The 19,213-nt window shown below is 38.9% G+C and overlaps 1 protein-coding gene across 1 annotated transcript in view; it reads right to left on the bottom strand.

Moving 5' to 3' along the window:
• Window positions 1-273: 273 nt before the first annotated feature.
• The window catches only part of LOC104143367 (uncharacterized), a 417,508-nt gene continuing 398,568 nt past the window's right edge, over window positions 274-19,213 (bottom strand). The window contains exons 13-17 of the mRNA XM_068925206.1: window positions 16,695-16,789; window positions 13,388-13,523; window positions 9,695-9,788; window positions 8,169-8,274; window positions 274-484 (exon numbers count right to left, since the gene is read on the bottom strand). Of these exons, the coding sequence (XP_068781307.1) occupies window positions 16,717-16,789 (73 nt within the window). The 3' untranslated portion in view covers window positions 274-484; window positions 8,169-8,274; window positions 9,695-9,788; window positions 13,388-13,523; window positions 16,695-16,716. The remainder of the gene's footprint in view (window positions 485-8,168; window positions 8,275-9,694; window positions 9,789-13,387; window positions 13,524-16,694; window positions 16,790-19,213) is intronic.

Below are 19,213 nucleotides of genomic sequence, written 5' to 3'. Positions count from 1 at the left end.
TAACTGGAGTTGAAAGTACATAAGGAAAGAGCTCGGCCAACTTCAGAATAACAGTTGAGACCCAAATGACAGCACTGGGGAGGATTTAGCAAAATGGGCTTACCTGGAGTTGAACACAAGCATTTGCAGTCATCTGTTGAATGCCATTTCAGCCATAAGGAAAGGCTAAGATCAGTGATCGAATTTTTCTGAAAAACATTTTATTTCAGTTTCTCCTTCAGATAAAACTCCCAGATTTCCAGGAGCGTTTTAGCAGAATCATTTTTTAATCACCTTTACATACGTAGGCATGTCTGGTCTCCAACATCCTTATTAAAACTCCCACTGATTTCCTTGGGATTATGCCCTTCAAAATGGATGACAGGAAGAACAAATATTCACCAGGCCTACTCCACTGCCTTGCACTCCTGAGGGAAATGCCCTTCTGATCCCACAAGGCAACCCCCAGTCACCACTTTATAGGATAAGGAAAATCTCTTGGTTCCTGAGGATGACAGAGAACGAGAGAGAGAAAGACAGAGCGTGTGAGGCTGGATGCATCGCTCCCTGTTTTAGACGAAGAGAGAACTATAGCACACAAGCAGCCAAGGGAAGTGAAACTAGCAGAAGAGTTTTATAAAGCAGCTAGAATATTTAGTGCTGTTGTTTCAGTGCAAATAGATACAAATACATTAATAAAATATCTTGAAATGTCCTAATTTTAGAGTGTGACAATATTTTAAAATTCCTTGTAGCTTAGTATGTACTTTAACACTTTTGTAGACTCCCCCAGAGATCATTCAGATCTGAAAGATTTATATTTTAAAGAAAAACAATATGACCTATGCAAAATTTATTAGTTCTTTTTTTTTTTTTAATTTAAAAGTGAAGTGCTCTATTAATATGAATTTTATTTACTTTTTCATGTAACAAACAGCTACTACCTGGAAGAAATAATCATTCCCACTTAAACCTGCATTATTCCCACTGTTTTTTGTGTATCTTTATCAAGTTGGCATTACATCAGTACTGGGTCAGAATCTGAGTTTTCTTTGCTTTGTACCTCTTGTGCTTTGGCTCTGCTTGGTCACAGTTATCGTGACTCTGATCCCAAGAGCTGCTGAATAACCCTCAGCTTTCCTGGTTAAGTTTAGACATGTTGACTTCCTTTCATGTACAGTATTTAGTGCCAGCTTACTGGTCACTAAAAGCTTTTATTAATCACTTTTTTTTTTCAATTTTAATGGGCTTACCTTTGGAAACGCAGACCACTCTCTTACAATTGTCAGGTTGTCCTGCTTCTGCAAATGAACTACATCTGCAATTGCTCTTGTCCCTAACAACGGCTGCACACATGCATACTCATAGTATGTTTTTTACCTCAGATTAACTTAGAATTGTATTTTATATCATCAGGAAAGTGAGTCAACAAAAGATCAATACAAGACCTGCTATGGGATTGCTTTTGGCCAGAGACTGTACTTATGTCATTCTGGATCCTAGTTTGTTTAACCTGTTCTCAGAGGCCTCCAGTGAGGGGGACTCCAAGCCCTCCACACATAATCTCTTCCATAGCTTATATGTCTTGACCATCAGAAAGATTCTTCTAATGTCTACCCGGAATTTCCCTCATTGCAATGTCGACCTGCTACCTTCTGTCATTCACTGTAGCCCTGGAATACAAACTCTTCCCTTCCTCTTTGCAGAAGGCTTTTTCAAATTGGAAGTCTTTGTTCATGTCTACTTTCATTCTCTTCTTCTTTAGATGAAAACACCCCAGTTCAGCTTTTCTTGCAGGTTATGTTTGCAAGACCTCTGATCATTCCTTTTCCTCTTCTTCACACAGTCTCCAAGTCAGCCATATCTTCCTTGAGACACAGTGCTCCAGACCAGATGAGGATTTAAGAGGGCCCATACCAGCACTCACCTGAGCAGTATGCTCATTTCCTGAATATAATGAGAAATACTCCTGTGTGCAGAGCTCCTGGCAGCACCACCTACTTAGAAAGCAGTTACATTTGTGATTTTCTCTTCTGCAGCTCTGGGGAGAAAGAAGGAGGTCCTCCCTTGTTCAAAATAAAACTTGTGTCTTGTGTTGCTCTCTTTCTCTTACTCATGAAACTAGAAAATTCTTTAGACTCTGCTTTAAGATGGCAAGAGCATCCTGGCCTTAATCCTTCAGGGATGATTGGAAACTGAGCTTTGTCTGCGTAGGTGAGACAGATTACTTTGACCCCCGTGCAACTCTCCAGTTGTTTTTCTTTCCAAAATGAAAACCCCCTAAAAATACGATTTTTAGTTTCATTTTTTGGGGTTTTTTTTCATATAATTGTTAGCATTTATAATTTAGGCTAAAGGGATGTAAAAATATCTTCTCGCACAAAAAAATTAAAAAGCAGAAATGAAATACTTTGAGTTTCTATTTGCTTTGTCATTATTTCAGCCAAATCTGTTTGCATAGTTCAGCATTAAAATGTAGATGGTTATGATCAGTGTAAAACTTCATTTTAGGGTCAATAAAAATTTATAAGAAAAAAACCTCATCCAATTCTAGAGTAGATGGTCTGCTTTTTGATTTGAGTCAATCAAATAAATAAATCATTAGAAAATTCTAATTTAAGTTCTTCACCTACATAAGTTCATTCAGAGTTTATATCAGGCTAGCTGGCTGGGTTTATTTACGACTGCATATTTTGAATATTTTGTAAAAAAATGCATGATTTTAATCATAGAAAACAGACTTAGAGGTCTCACTCCCTTAAAGTCAACAGAAAACTCCTATGAGCTTCTCTTGGGAAGGGCTGAGCCTTTAATCTGTGTTTGTTTAATAATAAAGTCCCTGAGATAGCCTGCTAGATAGGTTTCTCTGAGCCACAGTTGTAGTAATATTAAGCGTGTTTTTCTTTCTGATATACCCTGGTTTCCTACACTACTTAGGCAAGTACTAATGACTTTGCTACCACGATCTGCTCCTCACCCTCTGGTATGCCTTTCTGTTTCTAATCCAAGAAGATATAAATAATTTGCAGTGGAAGTGTGAAAAAAAAAATATTTCAAAACGAATGGTTCTGGACTGCTCTGCTGCTTTCTCATTCTGTTAAATTCCATCACACATGATCATTCCTGAACAAACATTTGCAGTCAATATTTGCTAAAAAAGTCCAACTCAACCTAGTAAATAAAGCATTAGAAAACATAATTTTGTTTCTTCACCCAGCTAAATCCATTAAGACTTTAGTACAAGTGAAAACTGAAGACAAAGGGAATTTCTTAAAACATGAAGGCCAGTAGCACATTTGCATTTTAAAATTAATTGCTGACCTAATTATTTGTCAGTAGAAGGATAAGTTAATCAAATATAACGTACTGCAAAGCTTCTAAGCACCCACAGGATTTTCTCCCCCAGAGTAAATTGTCATAGTGGTCCAGTCTGACAATCCATTCTCACTGTCATCTTGTGACCAAAGGAAGACTATCTGGGAAATGGTACCATATGGAGACACAAGAGAGAATGAAATACTTAGATCTCCTGTACAAAGACATGATAAGCTAGCAGTCACCAGAGGAAGTTAGGAATGACAAAGCTTTGAAAAAAGAAATATCCTGCCTTTCAAATCCATTTAGATTTATTTATATAGTGTCTCCAATTTTCATTAAAATACTCTGATATTAAATATGCATATACAATAGAAAGCAAATCTAGTGTGTGAGGTTTCATTTCTAGCATATCTATGGATCTGCTTTTCATGCTTAGCATTAGTTTTGTAGGAAGGCCTGCATTTGTAGACAAGGATCTTTTCTTCTTCACCTCAGGGAAACTGAGCGCGTTATCCACAAATACTATGTCACAACCAACCTTCATGACCTGATGCTAAGGATGCAAAATTTTATTTCAAAATGTACTGGGAAACAAAACCTGATGAACCTGTCAGGTAATGTGACCAATGCATTATTTTCAAAAGGCATACCCAGACATTGAAGTTAGAAATACCTCATCAGCAGTAGTACGCTACTTCATCGCTTCTCTTATTACAATACTGCCTCTCTCCTGTCATGTGCTGGCAATGGCAACCCACAGTAAAGGATGTTTTTCTGATCATTTTGCACTCATTAAATACAGCTGTCACAATAGCGGATGCGAGAATGCATACAAAACTTTTATGCCACGTCAAAATAAAGCAGAAACATTTTAAGAAGATCTGAAACCTTTGAAGCCTTTTCTTGAGAAATATTGAAATATTGCTTTTTGTTGTTGTTTTCAACAATTGAAATTGTTCCACAGCGACATGCGTTAAAACTCACTGCAGAACAAAACATCATATATCAAAATTAAAGAAAAAGGCAAAAAATGAAAAAAAAAAGAACAACAAACCAACCCAACCTTTCAGAATCACAAAGAGTTTGGTTTCCGGGAGCCTGAAGTTCTGGTTCATCACCTGATTTCTGGGGCTGAACACACATCAAGTTTCAAAATCTCAAGGGAGCTGACATTTACTTCTGCACCACGGATGAAATCTGCCCCATAAAGCTTCCAGCTGAACTAAAACTTTCCTCCAAGTTCTACATTCTGAATAACAACTCCCTTTCAAGCTAAGCAGCAGTAAATTCTGTAGTTGTTTGACATTACTGCCATAAAAAAAAAAATTAAAAGGGCAGCATGAATGACCCCAAAGCCGTTACGTAATCTGTGAGAACACAAAAACCCATATGAGTAGCATTAATTAATATTCTTATCTGTGTGGAAAGTGTATTCTGAAGAACTATAACATCCAAGGTGACCCATTGAAGACTTTGGTCACCCTGAGCTGGAGGAAAGCAATAATTTGTACCTCTCTTGCATCTCCTCATTTCAAAATTGCATAATAATTAAGGAAAAAAAAAGTTTTTAACCTTGAAATGTCTCCTTGAGTTGATTACTACTCTGAAACAGAGAATAGAGTCCTTGAGCAAAGATACAGATTGTCAAATGGCACCCACCTTCTGGGTGAAACAGCTACCAACAAGAACAAATTCCCAATATCCTGGATCCCTGATCTTATCCTTTAATTGAGAGACTTCTTTAATGACTGGACTACACAGGTACAAGTCTACTACTGTTTTTACTCACAGTTGCTCACTTAGCACAAATGTCATTATCACCACTTTCTTGCAAGTTCTGCCTCCCACCTCTCCTGATGGCAAGAGCTGGGGCCTATTATGTGCTTTAATATCATGGGCTTTATGTTCCCTCTTAATTTTTAATTTGCAGATTTTGCACAGGCAGAGAATGGTGGGAAAAACTGTGAAAGTGCATGTGCATGTGCAAACATTATCTTACCATGTGCCTGCAAAGCACTGCATGTGCACAACCCTATCAGTGCACTGCATGTGCACAACCCCTGCAGTGAGGTAGAAGGGAAGTGCTGGGGAAGGAGACCGTCCCTGAAAGCCACGGCTGAACTGGACAGGCCCAGACTGTTTCCTTGCAAAGTGCAAATAGGCAAGGGTCAAAGGGAGACAACTTCTAGCAGCCGTGTACTAGGCACCTGTGCAATCTGAGCTGCTTTCATTGCAGAAAGCTAAGTTGCTCCGTGAGATACAGAGACCCCATGACTAGTGTGGATATACTCTCAGCCATCTCTCTGCCTTGCTTCTTCCTGTTGTGCCTGATTCCTGCACTCTTTATTTCTCTTTTTGGCTACGTTGGGTATTGTGCTGTATCTTTGCTGAAGACACTGTCCCTGAGATGAAGGAAAGAAAATGTACTGTCTCTGACTTTGGGCAAAGTAGAAACCTGGCATGGGTATTTCTCCATAAATGTATTCTCCTAGAGCAGCAGTTTTTGTGAACAGGTATAGTGAAGGCATAACAGAATATGTGGGGAAGAACATAGCTGAGTTCTCATTTACCATTACCATTCCTTGCTCAAACCATCCATGCCCAGCTCAACCCACCTAAGTTGCAGGCTAGTCTCTGTTTCCAGTTCTAGAAAGCATTTGGAGACAGGGGGAAGTTGCATAAATCTGATTCTCAGGGCACAGTATAATCTCAGCAGTGGCTGTAGGGTCAAGGCCTAAAGGCCTCAGCCGGACAGGAAGAAGTCATAGTGGAGTGACCAGTGGAAGAAGGTGTGAACAGAAGAAATCTCAGAATGTAGGTTATGGACGAATATGAATGGAAATCACACTACAGATGAAGAATTTGAGTTGCTTTTAAGGGACAAAAGAAGTCAGAGAGAACTCAGTTAAAGGGCACAGGTAGTGAAAGGGAGGTAGACAACCAGAAAAGGAAGACTAGGAAGAGTATGAGAAAGAGAAGGAAGAATGCAGTATAGTGAAGGAGAGAAGCTCCTGTAGCAGAAAGAAAAGGACATGTACAAGAAGGACAGGAAAAAGGAAGCGAACACCATGGGTACTGGTTTCTTTCTCTAGGACTACACTTTCGAGGGGCGGAGCATAAAACAGGAAGAACTTTATAGGAAAAGCTGAGATGAAGGAGAGACAAAAACCATGAAACACGCAAACGCAATCTCTGACTCCCCTTGTATGCGCCCACATCTTCTACTAGCTCACAGAGTGCAAGGGCCTTCCTGTGCACCCTCGTCCAGCCAGGATCACCCCCTCCTGCACTGACTGGTCCCTGACCTCCTTACTACTGCTATTCCATGCCCAGGTGAGCACATTCGAGTTCCTAGACTCGAATGCCCTCCTATCTTCTGGCTTTCAAAAATCATTGACAGGCTGAACAGTAATCTCAAAATCTGCCCCTGTCCTGGGCACAGTATAATCCCAGTTCTAGCTTAAAGGTCGAGTCTTGCAGGTCTTGCTCAGTTTTGACTCGTCCAGATTTTCTCGTGAGTTCAAAAAGGCTTTGGCCTAGATAAGGGAGGATAAAACTGGGGCCACGGTCAGATTTTCAGTATAAAAAGTGACTTCATTTTCATACAGCTTCACTGTACCTGCTTTAAGGTTTCACTGTTCTATTTTTCTCATTGAAATACGTGGAAGGATCTGTACATCAAATACATAAAAGATTTGACTTTTAATTCCTACCATGTATTTTGGTAAGAGGAATTAAATGTCAAAACACAAAAGCAATTATACACTTAATGGTAAAAAACATATAATCAAGTCATTTTTTTTATTTTCAAATTGCGGGGATTGAAATAAAAGGGCAAGAGGGTCTTACTTTGACATTATATGAGATGGAAAGGCACATTTGTATCCTTTTGTACCTTTTACAAAATGAATACGCCTGTAATCAGACCCATTCATTTTGAAAAGGAGATTGTGCTTTAGATCTATGGCATATTTGCGAGGGTGTTGAGAAAGTATCTAAGTAAAATGTGCCATAGGAAATCAACTCTAGGGAAATGCAGTTATTCTTCATGATGATATACAACTAGCTTGGCATAACAGTTGGGGTGAAACAAAGCCTGCTGGTACGGGAGAGTCATCTCTGCATATTTTATCCACCATCACTACAGCAAAGTAGGCGAATTTTTGTAGCTTGGGAAGTCTCTGAGCTGCAAATTTCTGGAGGACAGGAGAGTAATCTGGGGCACTCCACTACAGAATTGCCCTCTCCTCCTTTTCTGCAGCCGGCTGGTCCTCGTCAGTGTTGGAGTTAAGATACAGGTTCTTAGATCTTCCTGTATTTTTTATGTTTCTCTGCTCTATGTACCTGGAAAATTTAGAGGGAAAAAGCAAACAGTTATGTCTGTGGCTCTATATTTCTATGATATAAGAAACTAGTGGCCAGTTGCCAATATACCTGTACAATACCTAGCATAGTGAAACACTGATCCCACGGTGAGGCCAGTAGACCTCACCGTCCCGCAGATCTAGCAAACCAGAGTGAACACAGGACAGAGCGCATCACAGCACTCTTTGGCCTGAACGGATGGGTCTCCTTCCCACAGGGCAGAGATGACTGTTGCACACTTGCATCCTGACTTGACATTTCCATATCTCAACTCCTTGTATTGCTGAGGCATAGGCTGAATGTACATAAATGGTCTTGAGTGAGCTTAGTGACAACACAGGGGCTTTTCCACTCCTACAGCAGCTAATGGGGGACTGGAAGTCCTAGAAGCAATAAATATTGCTACATTAATACCATACAACAGTTGTTTACAGTCAGCACCACCCTGTGTGAACTAATAGGCCAAATTCCTTTTTACAGTGGCCAAGTCTATGAAGATCTCTTACCAGAAATACAGAAGATAAATGGTGTATGATCACTCTTCCGTTCCACAAACTAATTTACCAGATCACTCCAAATTCCAGGGTTTACACTGAGATTGCATTCCTGAAACTGTGCAAAAGGACCAAAAAATTTTATGAATATGCACGCCATCTAGGTAAAGATATAAAAAAAATTGCACTGCTTGGCTGCAGCATAAGTTAGAAGAAAGCTTCCAATGTACAGATCTGATAGAATAACCTAAAATGAAAGAACAAATAACAACTTCTTGCCCCAGAAAGGAACTTTAAGCTGAATTACCTGTAACCCACAGTTTTGTCATTCTAAATGGGAAATATTCCTGTAGTGTGGTTATTCACTATATACTTAGAGAGTTGGCTCCCTGTTTTAAGGTTACCCACGTAGCCAAGTTACAGTAAGGGTTTCAGTTGAATGGAATGACACCAGTAACCTGTCCCAAACTAAAAACTGATCATTTATTATGGAGCTGAGCCAACTAGAGTTCTATTAACAAAACCTCTAATTCTTGACTTTTAAAATTTAGTTTGGCACATTTATTTTTGTATAAATACTTCTATGTTTTCTCATAGCCTCTTGTATAATAGTAATATAAAGATAAAAAAAACAGTGAAAATATTCAGTTGAGGGAGAATTAGAACATTGTCCAGTTGGCCTTCTGGAGATGTGCTGCTTCCTTATGCCACTACAGAGGTAAACACGTGTATAGCAATTTTATAAAAAACCCAAACAAACAAAAAACCAGAAGATTTTAACATAATATTTGTATATATATTTTATATCTAAATAATGAGAAAACACCAATTTTGTGCGCCAGTGCATGATTACATATCTATATTTAGCTTTCACTTTTAGTAGGTGTTATCTACTAATGTATGCTTCGGAGGAATTTAGAATCTAACGTTAAACCATCGTATTTTTCACTTCTGAAAAGAATAGGTTTTTGATAACAAAAGAGGCAAAAAAGAGAACCTGCTACATGGTACTTGGTGAGAAATAGGAGTCTCACTTCCAGGGGAAAAGAGCCATCAAACTTTTAAATTGTACTTGCAGGCTTGCATTTTGACAAAAAAAAAAAAAAAGGATTAAAAATACCTTTCTTAATTTTTTTTTTTTTTACAAAAGCTCACTTCTCTCAAATTCAGGGAATCGAGTTGAGTCCCATTGTGTTTCCACACAGAGAGAATGTAATGACTAATGCAAGAAGACCCTGAAAACAAATTTTTTGATGGACATTTTCTGTCACCCTTTGCCATCATGGCGTGCATTTTCCTGTCACATATATACAGTAATTATATGGATTTTCCTCTTTCCAAATCAGAGAAAAGCTTCCTTACTTGAATGAAGGGGTCATAGACTACTAGTCAACCTAAAAATTCAGTTAGCATTACATCTCAGCACAAATAAAGAATTTGGATCACTGCCTCGTTAGATCACCTCTATTTCTAGCTTGCTGAGTAAAAGGAGCATTTTTTTACAGCCTAGTTTGATAAGTAAAAGGTGTCTTTTTCACCTGCTTGCACTCTGAATTGTCACTCTCCTTCTTTGTTCCTTTGCATGCAGCTGTTGTCAGCTTCCGAGTCACAGAACCACTTGCAGGAACGGCTCTGGAGAGTTTTGGAAGAAAGGAGAGAAAAAAGAGGAGCTGCATTTTTATTTAACAGAAGAAGGAGAACACAAAGAAAAGAAAGGTGTTCTCAAGAATGTAGCCTGCAGCCTTGTCAGGTAGCATTTCTTCAGATGGGTTTTTTTCCTCTCCCCTTTCCCTCCCCAAGATCTCTCTTCATCATTTTTTTTTAAACAGCTCTTCTGGGACAGGGACATGAAAGTGAATTCTGGGTCAAAGGCAAGAATTAGGGGTTGACGGGGCTGCTTTCTGATGGCTTTACTTTATCTTTGTGTCCAAGCTTTTGCCAGTCAGCAGGTACTGCGGGTTATCCATTCCAGTCACATCATTTTCTGCTTGATGACAAGCATCACACCTTCATCCATCACATTTACATTTCAAACTGCCACACTGCTCTATTGATTAATTATTTAGCAGCTCTTGGCCACTTGTGAGTGTTTCTGAGCTCACGTTTCACAGAGAAGGTCCGTTCTTTTTGTTTGTGTGCAGTTTTGTAAAACAAAAGAAATGTAAAGCCTTTAATATACACACATCCTTACAACACATATGTGAATGCCTGTATATACATATATAGATATAAAAATATATCTCTATATGTATGTGTGTGTGTGTGTATGTGTGCGCCGTTACAATTAGGTACACACAAGAAGTAGATGTAGGTAATCTGATCAATAAGCACCTGCTCACACTGATAATAGATTCCTGAGTTTTCAGAGCACTGAACGGCAGGTCGATGAGGCCTTGCAGGTGTGCTGGAGCCTGGAATTGCATCAGCTACATCATGCTCCCTGCGGGCCAGTGGGGAACTCTCACATCCTCCTCTGGGCTGTGTCATGTAGGACAAAAAACAGGTGAAAGGCTTTTGCAGGTGTCTGAGAGTGTTTATGTTTCTTCCCACATCACAGGCAGGAAAGGGGCAGCCTCTAATTGGGGCAGGGGATGTGGTCCCACCAGGCCTCCACTTGTCTGAGTAAATCACTTCATCTTTTTTTTTCCTCAGTTCTCCTTTGGTGAAATGGAAATCCACCAGTATCTGGAAAATAAATCCACTACTCTGAAGAGAAAGCTGGCTACCTTAGTGGTAAATTGTTGTATAGCTAACCATCTGCTAACCCTCATTAATCATTCACCTGCACTGATCCCGCCAAACATTAACATGAATTTGTAAATGTGCATTTATAAGGTAAGATTCTAAGAGAAAGGAAGGAATCTGTTAGACTATCTGTTTCTCGAGGAAAGCTATCACTGTTGCTTGGTGTAAGGCTTCTCAACCTCTTGGGTTCTCACACCTTCTGCTAGAATTGGAACTAGAGGAATTAGGATCTAATCTTATAGCTCTTTTGCATACTTGATTTCATCTGTGAATTACTCTACTTCTACTGTAAGGATAAAATCTCTCTGCTTTAATCAGAGATGAAAAATATAGGATGGTTTAGAAATTTTTACTTGTAAAAATAACATTTGGCATTGCTTCTGGTCTCTGAGGCATACCTAAGCTCTCTGCTTCGGCTAGACACTCCTCTGACCCATTACTGCTTCCCACCCAGCAGTTCCCACACAAGCAATCCTTAATTCTTCTTTGGTGTCTCAGGTGGTGGTAGACTCCAGAGTATATTCTCTGATATTCTTAGCAGCTTGGCCTAAGATAAGGAACAGCTCTCTATAAGGAACAGCTACAAGAAGAAAGGAGGATGAAGTATTCCATGATGGGAAGAGGAATGTTTCCAGTAAGGGACTTAAAAAAGTCTTTTGATGTCAGCGATATCATGTACATATGTTGGAGCGGGAAACAGGAAAGGCTTGAATTCTGAAATAAAGATAGTATTTGGATCCATTTTAATTTTTTCTACTATTTTCCTTTTTTGCAAATTTGATATAGATGTAACCCACCAAACACAAACAGGGTGATTTTTTTTTTTCTGCTATTCATTTTCAGTAATTTCTGACTTATGCTAAGCTTATTAAAATCAAAGGGAGTATGTACATTAACTTAATAGGCTCTGGATGAGACCCTTGAAGAGGAGGGACCACATGGTCCTTATTGCTCCATCTCTTGTATTTCTGCCGTTATCCTTCAAATTGTAAAAGTAAATGTAATACCACTGACTGTCTTTTAATGGATGGGATTTGTGTCAGTATTGAATAGAGCTCATTATCTGAATGGTGTTAGGTTAGGACTGTTCAACATTCTTTCGTGAAAATTACTTGTTTTATTACAAAATACATTGGGAATTTGTATAAGTGAATATCCTATTTATATATTTACAGTAAAATATTAGTATTGAGGCAATAAAACCAAATCATCTGCTTAGTCTATCAATGACTTTAATGCATTATTTTATACACAGGGAGTAACTGGCTGGCTCCCTTCAATGGAGAACACAGAAATGAAAATGAAGTCAAGAGGGCCTTAGTCCTGACCTGCAGCTTGAGGATTTGGGTTTTTGGTCAGATATAATCTCCGCCTCTTGCCTCAGTCAAAGAAAATATTTAATGTTTGATTTTTGCCTTTTTTCATCTTCTATGTTCACTTTCCCTTTTGCCTTTTTTAGTCTCTTTCTGTGTCTTTTCTTTTAACAGAAACTTTTGTGAAGTGTAAATTCGTCTTCTGTTTTTATCCAGCTCTTTTCAAAACTCCCTCTTTTGGCCACCTTCTGGCATTCAATGCCAGTACTTAATGCTGAAAAAAAAATGTCTCGATGTCAGGCAGACTGATTATTCAAATTCTTGTCTATATTCGGTGGGCGGGGCCATGCAGGAAGAAAGGCAAGACGTTTTGCTGACTTCTGCTTCAAGGTACGTTCATTTGCCCTGGGTAAATGAAGGAATGACAATACAGTAGGTTTTCCAGACGTTCCCCATATGTTCTCTGAGACACCAGTGCTCTACACCACCAAGCAGGTTGGCGCTTATGCCTATAAAGAAGGCCACTGGACGTCTATGAAGGGAAGCAGTAACAGTGGATGGTCCCCTCTGTAACAGGTCCTGGCGTCTCCATTTCCAATATACCACAAACACATGGAGAGAGAGCTATTCATTTTTGCCAGCTATCCCAAGTGCTTTACACTGATGTAACTTCTCCATGTGAAATGTTATGGAGGCAGCACAGAGTTATTATCACAATAATTACAACTTCAAGTAATTTAAAATCAGCACTTCCATGGTTAAACAAAAGTGATGGTATCTATTAACTCTGCAATCAACAAAAGGGCTTATAAATTCAAAGCGTACAACTCTGAAAGATGCTGCAATTTACTTGAACATTCAAATACCCAAATCCAGTTTAAGTATAAAAATTAAGGACAGAAGGTGAACCTTCAACCCTTACAATGGAGAGGTTTCTTTCACATGAGTAACTTCAATGGGAAAATGGAAAGACTGAAGCAGTAGTTGATAAGATCAAGGACTTTACTGTTTGGACCTGTCTGCAATAATGTTCCTATGTAAAGATCTGAATTTAAAAGAAGTACAAATGAAGCTTATTTTCAAAGAATGTATTTGCATACCTATTTTTTTCTATTTCTTTATTTTATTTGAATGGCCCCTTGTCTGTAGAATAATGGTGTCTGTCTTACCTACCTATTCACTCTTCGATCCTAAATTGGGAGCAGATCGGGCTAATACAGCGTCGCAGAAAATAGTGGCAGCAAAGCTCTTCACACCTCTGTTTTTGCTCGCTTCATCTCCTCACATGCATAGTTAACAAGCTTGTTCTCTATGAAAAATATGAACATAGTAATTACTCCCTCATAGGTACGTTTGATCTGTATTGTCACAAATAAAAAGCAAAAATAACTCTTAATCTTTTTTGGGCTTAATGGGATCCTGAAAGTATTTTCATAACTGAAAAGAAAGGTTCTTTTAAATAAGAGCTTTTATTAGGAAGTGAGAACAAAATAATGTAGATACTTTCCAAGGAACTATTCTGTAAAATGGCAAACTTGATAATAAACGAAAACAATTAGATTATGAATGGACTCCTTTCTTTACAAAGACTGAAATATGCAAACATAATAATTCTGAGTTGTTGATAGGACTGTGCAGGCTCTAACTCTACCTTACACCATTTCTGACTGCATAAATACTAGCCAGAGCGTCCTGCTACAGCCAGAGAGAGAAGGTCCAAAGAAAGTGATAATGTGACAGATAAAAAAAAAAAAATTAGAGCAACAGGAGGTTCTTCAGCCTCTGATCTGTGGCATCAGAGCATCACTTTATCATTTCAAGGGCTGGTTACTCGGATTTTGCTAAGAAGGGGCTCAGTTACATTGCCAAAGGTAGCTAGTTTTCACTTTGGTAACTGAAGTTCATTAGATATGAATGTCCACATCTTATTTTCAATCTTTTCTGCAAAGAATTATTGTTAATCAATTTTAGTATAAAGGTCAGAGAGAAAGAACACTACACCTGCTGCCCTAGCCTGGTCATGCAGTCAGCAGAGAGAGCCAGTACAGTATTTTCCAGAGGTAGAAGAAAGCCAGACAAATAAACAAACAGCCAAACCACAGAACAGCAAGTAATAGATCAAGCTAACAGTATCGTGCTGCTGTCCATAGAGAACAACAGTCCTTCCTGACTTCTCAGCATGTGGACCATTTGCTCCTACTTTATAGCTGAGCAAGACTCTATCCTTTATTCCCAGTATACACAGAATTCCTAGTAATACAGGTTTAGTCCCATTAATTCTGGTAGTAGCATTAACAACTACTCTTCCCAAACAAGGAGCCCTGTTTTTCAGATCGTCACCTGTAGCAGCAAATCCCATAGGCTGACCACATCCAGCACAACCCATTTATTTTTATTGCCTCTGTATTTACTATCCTATGACATTTAACTTCACTGAGTGTCCCCTTGTTTATACGTAACGTGACAAGAAAAAAAGGAGGTCATGACTTGCAGTTTAATTAATCACACCTAATTAATCACACCTTCAGGAGCCTCAAGTAGGTACGATATTGAGTAATGGGTTTCTTTGCTGTGCTTTTTATGTGGTAACATTTAACCAGAGAAAAGGGAGATTGCTTCCCATCCCATGGAGTTGTCAGTCCCAACCTTTGCTTTTTTGAAGAACTGTTGCAGGAGTGCATACTGGAGATAATTTTGGGAAACGACCATCTCACAGGACTGCTTGAAAAGCATGCAGAAGTCATTGATGCAGAGGCACGCAAACCGAGAAGGATCAGAGCCATTAACATAGTCTATATAAACATTAATCTGCCTGACATATATAAGCAATATTAGGAAACATGCCTTGGCTTGTAGGATGACTTTCTCCCAAGTAACTGCTCAACCTACATATCAAAAAAAGGAAACAAGAAAAAAAGGTACCTCTCTTGTTTTCTCCACATCAATAAACCCTGAATTGTTTCTTAAAGTGTGGCATGCCTCCACCAGAAATGTAGCACCCATATCCAGAGCACTGGGGCTAGAGAATGTCCCTGTGAGGTGGCAGTGACAAGCCTGGCTCTCCTCGAACTGAAGACAGAGCTCACCTGGGATGTCCTTGCGCATGACACCACCACCTAACCCACTAGGCCGTTACATAAAGCTTTACTTGTCAGCATCACTACCGCGACTAATAGCGTGCAGACAACAAGAACTGGGTCTAGTAATTTCTTTGATTGTTTGTTAGCTTCCCCCTTGGGATAGGATGCCACTTTGGAAGTCCTAAGCTGGCCAAGGGGCTGAATTGCTAAAATGAGGTTTCACTTCAGATATACACAGGAGAGCAGTCCTTCTTCTTGAGCCTTTCCCTGTCCAGCCATTTTGGCTCCTGCTCTGAGGTTTCTACCTTTCCCTACAAAATGTTTAAAAGATGTCAGACTCTAGTGTCTGGAGTACCTTCTGCAATTTAGTGCTTAAAAATCATGTGCAGTGCTATGCCTAGGCCTTCATGGATCTAGCTGTAAGTCTCTCTTTATAGCCCTTTTTGGAGATAATTAAATAAATACTGGGACAACAGCTACCAGGGGTGCAAGGCGCTCAGATGCAAGTCCCTCTTCCCTCTGTTTTACCTATTTCTAAAAACAGAGAGCTATCCAAAGGAGGAAAGTACTCTAGACCCTACTGGCTGAGGCAACAACGTGTGACAACCTGTGATGCAGGAGGCTGGCTGGCATGAAATGAGAGCTCCTACACAGCTGGGGCAACACCTTAACCGTCACAGTATTGCTTCCCCCTTTTTTTTGAAAGCTTCTAGATGTCATTATCTCATCTTGATGTAGCTGGGAGATATACTGGAATGTGCTGTCCTAGTGGGATGGGAGAACTTTTTCTTCCCAGCTGTAGCGGTGATTCAGCTATGAGCTGAATTTCGCACTCAGAGCTGAAATCCAGTAAGATAGTGACTTGATTTTTGGTGGTTATGTTGATTTCGTAGTGCAGTGGAAAATGATTTGTACTTCATATCAATTAATGACACAGTCACAGCTAAATGAAAAATCCCACAGTAGTAGCAACTGCGTGTAGCTTTGGGTCTAAGGATTAGCTGCCTTTAAAGAAGACTACCCTCACCAGACGGAGACTTCCTTGCAATACCTTCTTACCTCTTCTTTACCTCAATGCATAATTTTTAGGGTTCAGAATAATTACAGTCCAATAATTTCTCCATAGGAACAGTCATACAGTGATGATCTACATACCTCAATAAGTATGAAAGAATAATGGCAATTTCTGAGCAAAACTTGCTAAACTGAAGGAAAATATGTCTTTGCAACTGAATGTCAGTACTGCTGCTTTGTAAAGCTTAATACTTCATGGGAATAAACTTTAGTAGCACATAGACTTAAAAAAAAAACAAATCAGCCCAGAACTCCTCAATGTGTGTCTTGCGTGTGCCTTTAAATACTATTAAAATTGAATTTGACTAGACTTGCTCAAATCAGACCTGTTATCAACAACACATTGTCTCAGGAGACCAACATTTGTCCAGTTAGGGCTTCCTTCATTAATCGTCCAGCATCAAGCAAGCCAAATCCAAATCTGTGGAGAAAAAGCAATTAGATATTTTAAGCAGTGATAAGAACACCACAAATAATCAATTTCTATGGCATTAGCAGCTACCTGGCCCAAGAAAAGTCTATAAAAGCTAGAATTTATTGCAGAACACAAGACAGCTTACAGAGCATTGATTCTTAGTAGTATGCATAGATTGCTGGATTTAAAGAGAAATCCCTCATGGGCCTTACCTTTAATTTTTTTCTTTCAATTTTAAGGGGAAAACAAGGATAGGGTGTTCATAAGGCAAAACTATAGCAAAATGAATGTCTAATGACTGTTAAACAGAATTTATCCACTGTTCAAAAGCAGCTAAATATAATAATAACATTATATGCTTAGAAATATATTAATTAATCTCATTTTAAAAATATTTATTGCTCCTGAAGAATTGAGGGGCATGTTTTCAGGACATAGATCACTTCACTTTAAAAAGTCACCCTTTCCTCTGATTAGTAAACTGCTACCAGAGTTTCAAAATCTGCATTAACTTCTGTGATTTTTAACTACAAAATAAAAAAAAAAATGCAATGAAAAGCACAGCAAACAAAAACTCACTGTCCACAAGGACAACACAAAATTTTCAAAATTATTTCTCTGTAATATTGCTGAAAAAGATGTCTATATTTTCTGTATAGACATTATAGCTGATCTTTAAATGAAAACTGAAATATTTCCGAGCTCAGATTTCTAGACCAACAGGCTCAGAAGTCAAAAGGAATTTCTAAGATCATCTTGTCTGACCTCCCATATACATATACTAGAATTTTTCCCCAGAAGCTGGGTTAAATCATGTCTTTCAGAAAGATGTCTAATCTCATTTTAAAGACTCCAAGCTACGGTGAGTCCACCTCCTCCCTGAGTAAGCTGTTCCAGCGTTTAATTACCCCTACTTCTAGGAAACGATGTCTTATTTCAAGGTTGAATTTGTCTAACTTAGCATTCAAATACTGAAAACGCACAGTGTTTGAGAGAGAGCAAATAATAAGTGACATGATACATTTTATACTAATCCTAAATCAAAAGATTATGGAAATACAGAAAACATGACAACTAAAGCTCTGGCCTGGCAATCATTTATGCAAGGGTGTAGCTTTCTGCATAGGAAACAGTTTCTTTCAGTTCAACAAGCCTACGCACATGTGTAAAGTTACACCAGGGCATGATACAAAATTTAAAGAGAGATGTTTGGAGTGACTTTTCCTGAGAAAAATATTAGGCCTCAATTACTAAAGGCAACCTCCTTCCATCTCTGCCCCCACTCTGATCAGTCTTTGAGGTGAGGCACTATAAATTACTATCAAAGACGAAAAAGTGAGAAGAGTTCTTATTCCAGAAATTTGATTTCTGGCATAGGGGGATGATTGTTGAAATCCAAACGCAACCTAAGGGGGGGAGCGAGGGGGAAAAAAAAGAGTAAAAAATGGAGAGAGTTGTCAAGATAATTAAAACTTTGCAACAATTCAGTAGTGGTGCTGATAAAAACAGCACTGCTGGCTGAATGCAAATAAGATGGTAAAGGCCCTGTTTGGATTATGGTAATTACTCAGTCTGAAGCTAGCTCCAGCCACACACACATACGAGCGCACACATACACGCACAGCAGTGGAGTGGAACCTGACAACTATACTTGGCATGTGATCACAAAATTCCCTGGCACGCTCTCAGGATGCCATGTGGAGCTATTTGTACAGTTAGGTACAAGGCTCTGCAGCGCAGGAAATACCATCGGAAGTACTGCTGACCCGCGTGGCCTTCCGCGAGAGGCTGCTCCCATACTTATCACTGGCCTGGATTCAAAAGTGATCTCTGGAGAAGGCAAATCAATTGAACACATGTTTGGTCTAAAAATGTCATTTTGGAATATGCTAAGATATTTCCTTACATTAGACCATTTTGTTTGCCCCAAAGATTTGTCAAGTGCAATTGAATGCATACACATCACAATGCATGCTGTTGCCAGAAGAAAATAATTTCAATGTGTCCTTTAGTACTTCGATAAAATACAGGCAGTCAGTGTTGAAACGAGATGCCCTGTGAAAGTCTTGTGCGCACTGGCATTCTGCTTTTCTTCCGGGAACTTGTTTCTTTAAAATTTGGGATCAGTCCAAATGAGCAGATTTTGTGTAAGAATGAAGAAGGGGACCAGCTCAACCTCTCCTCTTGCCTTCTAGACGGTGGAGTTGAGGCAGGATAATTTATGTGATGAAAAATCATTAAAGAAATTACAATTTCAAACTCTGATTCCTAAATAATAAAGCCTTTATGAGGACAATATCATTACAAATAATCCGATTAATTCGTTGATTCAGCTTTAGAGTCAATTCTGATATATGGCAAAGAAGTGTTTCCTCAACAATTTTCACAAGTTAATATTAAATAATATTGGCACACACATCATTTTTATTA

Source organism: Struthio camelus, chromosome 1, assembly GCF_040807025.1.
Source record: "Struthio camelus isolate bStrCam1 chromosome 1, bStrCam1.hap1, whole genome shotgun sequence".
Lineage (NCBI taxonomy): Eukaryota > Metazoa > Chordata > Aves > Struthioniformes > Struthionidae > Struthio > Struthio camelus.
The sequence above is the reverse complement of the archived record's forward strand: the minus strand, read 5'-3'. Positions and strand labels throughout refer to the sequence as shown.